Consider the following 9309-nt stretch of genomic DNA (forward strand, 5'->3'; position numbering starts at 1 on the left):
AATCACCACGGACTTCACTGCCTAACAGAAATTTATTATCTGAGAGTTCTGTAAGATAGAAGTATGACAAGTTCTTACTGGGATAAAATTAACATGTCAGTAGGATTGTATTCCCTGCTGGAGGCACTAGGCAATAATCCACTTCTTTGCCATTTCCAGCTTCTAGAAGCCAGTCACATTCCCTGGTTTGGGGCCCCTTCTTCCGGCCTCAAAGCCAGCAACATTGTATCTCTCTGTGCCTTTCTTCAGTTGTTACTTACTCCTCTGACTAGAATTTCCACTTTGAGAAAACTCTGTGGTTACTTTGGGCCATACGGATAACCCAGAATAATCTACCTATTTTAAGATCATCTGCTTAGCACACTTAATTCCCTCCGCAGCCTTAATTCCCTACTGTCATGAAATCTATCGTATTCCCAGGTTTGGGGGATTAAGATGTGGACTTCTTTGGGGGTGGGGGTAGGGTTGCTGCTGCTGCTAAGTTGCTTCAGTCATGTCCGGCTTCAGTTGTGTCCGACTCTCTGCGACCCCATAGACGGCAGCCCACCAGGGTCTCCCATCCCTGGGATTCTCCAGACAAGAACACTGGAGTGGGTTGCCATTTCCTTCTCTAATGCATGAAAGTAAAAAGTCAGAGTGAAGTTGCTCAGTCGAGTGGGACTCTTTAACAACCTCATGGACTGCTGCCCACCAGGCTCCTCCATCCATGAGATTTTGCAGGCAAGAGTACTGGAGTAGGGTGCCATTGCCTTCTCCAGGGGTAGGGTTGGGGGAGAACATTATTTTGCCAACCACATTCAGTTTCATAATCAAAGAAATGATGACACAATAGATCTGAGTGGTATTCCCAAATTAGTTCAGTGACCAGTTTTTAGGAGCGTAGAACTCTTTTTTAAAAATCGATTTTATTTTTTAGAGCAGTTTTAGGTTTATATAAAAATTGAGCAAATCATACAGTTATATTATAGCCCTACTCTCGAGTTGCCAGTATTATTAATACCTTGCATTAACTGTGGTATACTTATCACCACTAATGAACCAATGTTGATACATAATTATGAATTAACGTCCATGGTTTAAGTTTCACGCTTTATGTTGTGTCCAGTCCAATTCAGTCACTCAGTCATGTCTGACTCTTTGCGACCTCATGAACCACAGCACACCAGGCCTCCCTGTCCATCAACAACTCCCGGGGTCTACCCAAACACATATCCATTGAGTTGGTGATGCCATCCAACCCTCTCATCCTCTGTTGTCCCCTTCTCCTCCTGCCCTCAATCTTTCCCAGCATCAGGGTCTTTTCAAATGAGTCAACTCTTCGCATCAGATGGCCAAAGTATTGGAGCTTCAGCTTCAACATCAGTCCCGCCAATGAACACCCAGGATTGATCTCCTTTAGAATGGATTGGTTGGATCTCCTTGCAGTCCAATGGACTCTCAAGAGTCTTCTCCAGCACCACAGTTCAAAAGCATCAATCCTTCAGTGCTCAGCTTTCTTCACAGTCCAACTCTCACATCCATACATGACCACTGGAAAAACCATAGCCTTGGCTAGACGAACCTTTGTTGACAAAGTAATGTCTCTGCTTTTTAATATGCTGTCTAGGTTGGTCATAACTTTCCTTCCAAGGAGTAAGCGTCTTTTAATTTCATGGCTGCAGTCACCATCTGCAGTGATTTTGGAGCTCCCCAAAATAAAGTCTGACACTGTTTTCACTGTTTCCCCATCTATTTCCCATGAAGTGATGGGACCAGATGCCATGATCTTCGTTTTCTGAATGTTGAGCTTTAAGCCAACTTTTTCACTCTCCACTTTCACTTTCATCAAGAGGCTCTTTAATTCCTCTTCACTTTCTGCCATAAGAGTGGTGTCATCTGCATATCTGAGGTTATTGATATTTCTCCTGGCAATCTTGATTCCAGCTTGTGCTTCTTCCAGCCCAGCGTTTCTCATGATGTACTCTGCATATAAGTTAAATAAGCAGGGTGACAATATACAGCCTTGATGTATTCCTTTTCCTATTTGGAACCAGTTTGTTATTCTATGTCCAGTTCTAACTGTTGCTTCCTGACCTGCATACAGGTTTCTCAAGAGGCAGGTCAAGTGGTCTGGTATTCCCATCTCTTTCAGAATTTTCCACAGTGTATTGTGATCCACACAGTCAAAGGCTTTGGCATAGTCAATAAAGCAGAAATAGATGTTTCTCTAGAACTCTCTTGCTTTTTCGATGATCCAGTGGATGTTGTGTGGTGTGGGTTTTGCCAAAATCACATCATGTTCTCACCATCACAATATCATACAGAACAATTTCACTGTCCTAAAAATTCAAAACTCCTTGTGCTATAACTGTTCACCCCTCCCCTTCTTCCCCAGAACCCCTGGCAACCATGGGCCTGTTTACTGGCTCCATATTTTTTCCTTTTGCATAATCTTATGTAGTTGGAATCATATAGTATGTAGCCTTTTCAGAGGTGGTTTCTTTCATTTAGAAATACGTATTTAAGGCTCCTCCTTTTGGTGACTTGACAGCTCTCTTCTATTTTTTCTCACTGAATAATATTCTGTCACATAAATGAACTACAATTTCTCTATTCTCTTATTCAGGGACATCTTGTTTGTTTCCACTCTTGGGGATGTGAGACTTCCAGTGCTAAGGCTAGGATAGTGCTAGACAAACTGGGACAGTTGGTCACCCTAACTCTATCACTCTGCAGGTGGAAGTTCTCTGCATGTAACCTGGATGCCATGCACCTCCCTGGGTTGTCCCAGCCTAATGAGCCCATTTTGTGACTGCTGGTTTCTTATTTAACTTGTTTTAGGATCGGACTGTGAGGCTATGGAATATTGAAGAAATTGACCAAATTCCCTTGGTAATCGAGCACAAAAAGACCCGGGGCTTAAAGGTGAAACAGGTTGGTATTGGGTAAAACAAAGCCAAATGAAGGCTTTCATTAATTCTCTCTACAAATTGATTTATTTTTTGAACAAATATTTCTTGGACAACTGGGGATAAAACTATGAACAGACTGAAATTTTTGCCCCGAGGGAGCTTACGTTTCTAAAAGGGGAGATAAACAATAATAAAGAAATAAGAAACTTATGTAGTAATTCACATGGTCATAGGTACTTTGGAGGAAAATAACAGGACGGGAAATGGGAGGGCTGGTGGTATGCCATTCTAAATGGGGGTCAGGAGAGGTCTCATTGAGAAGGTGACATTTGTTCAAAGATTTGAAGGTAGTGGGGGAGGCGTGAGCTCTGAGCTGTGAAGCTGTTTTAGGGGAAGAACATCCCAGCAGAGGGAACAGCCCATGTGGAGACCCTGAGGCAGGACTGAGCCTGGTGCTGAAGCGTGGAATGAGTGGGAGGACATCCTGGAGGAATGGCTGGCGCACAGCTGGACTCTGTGTGGGCCTCCTAAGCTCCGTCAGCAGAACCCTGGCCAGGTCCCCAGTGCCCCGTTTCCCATGGATGGAACTCAAGTCCCAGTTCTCTGGTGGATGATTATGGTGGGCACAGCTGTTTCACCAGGTGTAGCCAGGATGAGCCCTGGGCACTGGAGGCCAATGCCTGCTGGGGCCTTGCAGTGCAGGCACCCGGCTACCCCTTCACGAAGCTGAGGAGTCCCTGGGGCCCTTGTGAATCCTGGAATCCCCCAGGTTTGTCTCTGTTGAGGAGGTCCCCCAGCTGGTAGCTACCACTTCTGGGGATGGCTAATTGGCTGAGTGCTGAAGAATGAACACTTTTGAACTGTGGAGTCTTTTGGAGAAGACTCTTGAGAGTCCCTTGGATTACGAGGAGATCAAATCAGTCCATCCTAAAGGAAATCAGTCCTGAAAATTCACTGGAAGAACTGATGCTGAAGCTGAAGCTCCAATACTTTGGCCACCTGATGCAAAGAGCCTACTCATTGGAAAAGACTCTGATGCTGGGAAAGATTAAAGTCAGGAGGAGAAGGGGTTGACAGAGGATGAGATGGTTGGATGGCATCACTGACTCAATGGACATGAGTTTGAGCAAACTTGGGGAGATAGTGAAGGACAGGGAGGCCTGTCATGCTGCAGTCCATGTGGTTGCAAAGAGTTGGACATGACTGAGTGATGGAACAACAATAGCAATTGGGGAATGGCACTGGGGGCAGGGAGGTGATGGGTGGGTCCCCCATGGAATCGCATCTTTGTGGCCAGCTGATCCTCATGGTCTTTGCAGCCATGTTGGCCCTTAGGCCCTGGAAGCTGACTGGCCACAGAGCAGTGCTTGTGTCTCCACCTGCCACCAGGGCAGGATCCAGGGCTGCCTCCTCTGAGCCCTGCTGTCCTGGGTTTGGGTCGTGGGGAATTATGGTATAGAATAAGGTAGGTAAAGGATCAAATACATTTCTTTCTTGTAAAAGGAAGGAAAGAAAGAAACCTACTTGAAGCTGTACGTCAAGGCTGTATATTGTCACCTTGCTGATTTAACTTATATGCAGAGTACATCATGAGAAACGCTGGACTGGAAGAAGCACAAGCTGGAATCAAGATTGCCAGGAGAAATATCAATAACCTCAGATATGCAGATGACACCATCCTTATGGCAGAAAGTGAAGAAGAACTAAAAAGCCTCTTGATTAAAGTGAGAGGAGAGTGAAAAAGTTGGCATAAAGCTCAACATTCAGAAAACTAAGATCATGGTATCTGGTCCCATCACTTCATGGGAAATAGATGGGGAAACAGTGTCAGACTTTATTTTGGGGGGGCTCCAAAATCACTGCAGATGGTGACTGCAGCCATGAAATTAAAAGACGCTTACTCCTTGAAAGAAAAGTTATGACCAACCTAGATAGCATATTAAAAAGCAGAGATATTACTTTGCCAACAAAGGTCCATTTAGTCAAGGCTATGGTTTTTCCAGTGGTCGTGTATGGATGTGAGAGTTAGACTGTGAAGAAAGCTGAGCACTGAAGGATCGATGCTTTTGAACTGTGGTGTTGGAGAAGACTCTTGAGAGTCCCTTGGACTGCAAGGAGATCCAACCAGTCCATCCTAAAGGAGATCAGTCCTGGGTGTGCATTAGAAGGACTGATGCTGAAGGTGAAACTCCATTACTTTGGCCACCTCATGCGAAGAGTTGACTCATTGGAAAAGACCCTGATGCTGGGAGGGATTGGGGGCAGGAGGAGAAGGGGACAACAGAGGGTGAGATGGCTGGATGGCATCACTGACTCGATGGACATGAGTTTGGGTGAACTCCGGGAGTTGATGATGGACAGGGAGGCCTGGTGTGCTGTGATTCATGGGGTGGCAAAGAGTCGGACACGACTGAGCAACTGAACTGAACTGAACTGAACTTAGAAGCTGTAGCAAAGATGAGCTTGCTGCATTTGACTTGCTCTGAATCAATGTGAGAAATCCTGGAGGCCAGGTTTCCCAGAGGACCTACCCTGGGTGGGGTTTGCCCCACCTCCCCTGCAGGCTTTGGGGCCCTAGGCAGGGCCAGGGTGACAAAGCATAGGGGCTTGGAGAGCCAGGGTGGAGGCTTGCCACCTGCAGGCTGGTCTCGGGGTACCGTGCTATGGTGGGATCCTCTGAGAGACCTCTGTTCATGGCCCAAGAGCCCTTCCCATGGTGCTGCTCACATGTTGGTGGGAAAATGTGACAAGCGAGCCATGCCACTGTACCCACTGTCCTCTGGGTGCTTCAGCCAGAAACAGGCTGAGACAGAGGAGGATGTTCAGCATCTTTATCATGTTCCTGCTTTGTTCAGAAGTCTTGCCTACTTGATGCTCAAAAGCAAGGTGTCCCTGGGATGTCAGGTAGTTAGGATACCCCTTGGCTCTGCAGTTTCGCTCTGCACAGAGCAGAGGGTGATAGTTAAGACACCCATCCCCAGTCCTTGCCATTGTCAAGTGGCTTTCCACTTTCCCCCTCCCTCTCATCCACTGCTGGGACCCCACAGCAGGGGACATGAGTTGGCAGGACCTGTGTAGCTTTTGTGAGGGAAGAGAGGGGAAAGCCTGAGCTCATTCTCTCTCAGTGGCCTGCAGTTTCCATCCTTGTGGGCTTAGAGACCCCAGAGAGGAGAGGCAGCTCTTGCCTTGGCCCGGCCCCAGGTGGTTGGATCAAGGGGAAGAATTCTAAACTGTATGCCTCGACCTCCTCTGATCAGCATCTCCTTTCTACTCTTTTAAAATATTTCATGTCAGTGTGAAGAATGTGACAGTCCTTTCTCCACCTATGAAAGTGACATCTTTTCTGAAACAGTCACCAAATGTGTGCTCTGCCGGATGAATGCAACGGACTTGTCAACAGAGGCCTCACAGTCATCAGAAGGGGAGGCCTCACAGTCATCAGAAGGGGAGGCCTCACTGTCAAGGGAGAGCAGCCCAGATGAGGACGGCTGATGGCCACAAGATCCTTTGGGTGACTTGAGCCCAGGTCACCTGTCACGTAGGCTTGGGGGCTCTGCAGAGACCTTTCTCTGGGGCCCCTCCCCAGTGGGTGGGCCCATCAGACTAAGTCAGGGGCCAGGCCAGGCTCTGGCTGGACTCCCACCACTGCTTGGCCTTCTCAGCTCCACAGCACCTTAGGGATCCCTTTGTCTGTAGTTTTCATGCAGAATAAATCTAGATGCTTTTGGAAAACAGCGTGTGCATTCTAGAAACATTTCTGCTATTTCTATGTCCTGCTGTTCATCCTGTCTCATTTCGGGAACATATTCTGGTCTCTGGATTTGCCCTGTAAAGCAGTCATTGGGTGCTGGCACCAGCAACCCCTGAGGAAGGGTCTGTGGAATGAAGAGGAAGCTGTGTAGCCCCCTCTGTGGAAGGGACTGTACTGTGGCCCTGTGCTTGCCTCCCTGGCTGATGCGCCCAAATGGTCACCTGCCCAGAGCTGAGGAAGGTCTGGTTAGGCAGGTAGGTGAGGGCATTTCCATCACAGAATGCTGCTTGTTTTCTACCCCAGTGTCTTCAATTTCCAGAATGTCCAAGCATGTGTACAGCCTCCTTCCTGCTTCCACAGCATCAAATACAACGTAAACCAGTTACTTCACAAAGAGTGAAGGTTTCAGGTAAACAAGAAGGTATGGCATTTGGTATGGCTTACAGACTTTATTTTTTGGGGCTCCAAAATCACTGCAGATGGTGACTGCAGCCATGAAATTAAAAGACGCTTACTCCTTGGAAGGAAAGTTATGACCAACCCAGATAGCATATTCAAAAGCAGAGACATTACTTTGCCGACAAAGGTCCATCTAGTCAAGGCTATGGTTTTTCCTGTGGTCATGTATGGATGTGAGAGTTGGACTGTGAAGAAGGCTGAGCGCCGAAGAATTGATGCTTTTGAACTGTGCTGTTGGAGAAGACTTTTGAGAGTCCCTTGGACTGCAAGGAGATCCAACCAGTCCATTCTGAAGGAGATCAGCCCTGGGATTTCTTTGGAAGGAATGATGCTAAAGCTGAAACTCCATTACTTTGGCCACCTCATGCGAAGAGTTGACTCATTGGAAAAGACTCTGATGCTGGGAGGGATTGGGGGCAGGAGGAGAAGGGGATGACAGAGGATGAGATGGCTGGATGGCATCACTGACTCGATGGATGTGAGTCTGAGTGAACTCCAGGAGTTGGTGATGCACAGGGAGGCGTGGTGTACTGCGATTCATGGGGTCGCAAAGAGTCAGACATGACTAAGTGACTGAACTGAACTGAACGGGAGGCCCATCCCTGTAATAGGACACCAATCCCATTCCCTGGTGGCTCAGATGGTAAAGTATCCGCCTGCATTGCGGGAGACCTGGGTTTGATCCCTGGGTTGGGAAGATCCCTGGTTGGAGGAGGGCATGGCAACTCTCTCCAGTACTCTTGCCTGGAGAATCCCATGGACAGAGGAGCTTGGCAGGCGACATCCTGGCTACCCCCATGGGGTGGCAAAGACTCCAATACAACTGAGCGACTCAGCACAGCACAGGATTTCCATCAACTGTCATTAGTATGCCCCTTGGTCTCTCTTAAAAACTTAGGTGCAGGTTTGATTTACTTAATGTTAATTGACTGGCATCCTATAATTCTGTCCAAGAGCACCCTAACCCGGTAGTCATTGCCTGGGCAGGCCCTGTGCTTGGTGCTGCCCTCCTTCGTCACAACCGGGGTGACCGCCCAGCTTCAGCAGACTGTTCAGTATTTATCCATTAATTTACAAGAATGATGATGGATGATACACGGCAAAACTCCACTGAATGGCCTCCCAGTAACTGGACTCTTTTTGGAAGAGAAGTCTTATCCCTTCTCCCTCACACGAAGATATGCAGAGATTATTTTTCCTCACTGCGGAGGAGGATGGACAGCCTGCATGTACCAACACTGTCCCCAGGGACAGACACTTAGGTTGCTTCTCCTTTTTGACTATTACAAAATAGTCAGCTGGAATGAACCATCTTGTGTACATAGGTCTGCAGAGACTGACATTCCTTCTGTGGATGAAACTCTCCTACTGGAGAAATCTCTGGGTCAATGAATTAGCAGGTTTCGGGTTTGTTGCTGCTCAAAAGCCCTCTGAAAAGTGTTGCGACGAAGGGGCTGATGTGTCTGAGCGAGGAGCCCCAGAAGGCGTAAATAAGGAACCTTAGTCGGCAGGGCTCTGCTTTTCTCTGGCAGCAGAATCCTCCGACGTATGGTGTTGATGCTCCAAGGGCGGCAGCCTAGGCCCCTTGAAACTCTGGATCCTTCTGTGCTTATTCAGGGTCCCCTCAATGCCCCCGGATTCTTTCTGTGCTCAGGACCCGCGGAAGAGGCCCAGTGGAGGGCGAATGAGCCCCCAGAACTGGCGGCGCCGGAGATCACGGTGGCTAGTGTGCGGCCGAGGAGGGCAATCGGCTTCCCAGGCTGAGGGCGCCCGTGCTATGGGTCCGCCGCGTGGTCACCGTGGGACCAGCGCCGGGTGTGAGCCGAGACCCGACGCGGAGGCAGCCGGCGGCCAGGCAGCGCTCGCGGGGCCGGGATCTCTGGAGCGGGAGGGGCTCGGCCTTGCCGGACAGCCTGGGGCTTCCCTGCACCAGTTATGGAGGGCCGGGGACCGGATCTTGCGCGAGCATCCCCTAAAGACGGGCCATCCTAGCTCCACGTTGGTGAGCAGATACCACAACACTGAGATCACCGGGCCCCTCAGCTCACTGTCCGAGCTTCCGGTTTCAGAGTACCCCCTGGTCTAAGTTGCCAGTGACCGAGACCTTACACTGCGCACGCGTCATCCACCAACAAAATTTGTGCGCATGCGCACAGCCTATGTAGTAAACAGTGATGAGGAACAGTTTTGCAAAGAAGAAACGCAAGT

At 48.6% G+C, this 9309-nt stretch overlaps 1 protein-coding gene across 1 annotated transcript in view; it reads left to right on the forward strand.

Moving 5' to 3' along the window:
• The window catches only part of WDR88 (WD repeat domain 88), a 50020-nt gene extending 43637 nt beyond the window's left edge, over positions 1–6383 (forward strand). Inside the window, exons 10-11 of the mRNA XM_069552402.1 lie at positions 2821–2913; positions 6186–6383. Coding sequence (XP_069408503.1) covers positions 2821–2913; positions 6186–6383 — 291 coding nt within the window. The remainder of the gene's footprint in view (positions 1–2820; positions 2914–6185) is intronic.
• Positions 6384–9309: the final 2926 nt, after the last annotated feature.

This window comes from Ovis canadensis, chromosome 14, assembly GCF_042477335.2.
Source record: "Ovis canadensis isolate MfBH-ARS-UI-01 breed Bighorn chromosome 14, ARS-UI_OviCan_v2, whole genome shotgun sequence".
Taxonomy (NCBI): domain Eukaryota; kingdom Metazoa; phylum Chordata; class Mammalia; order Artiodactyla; family Bovidae; genus Ovis; species Ovis canadensis.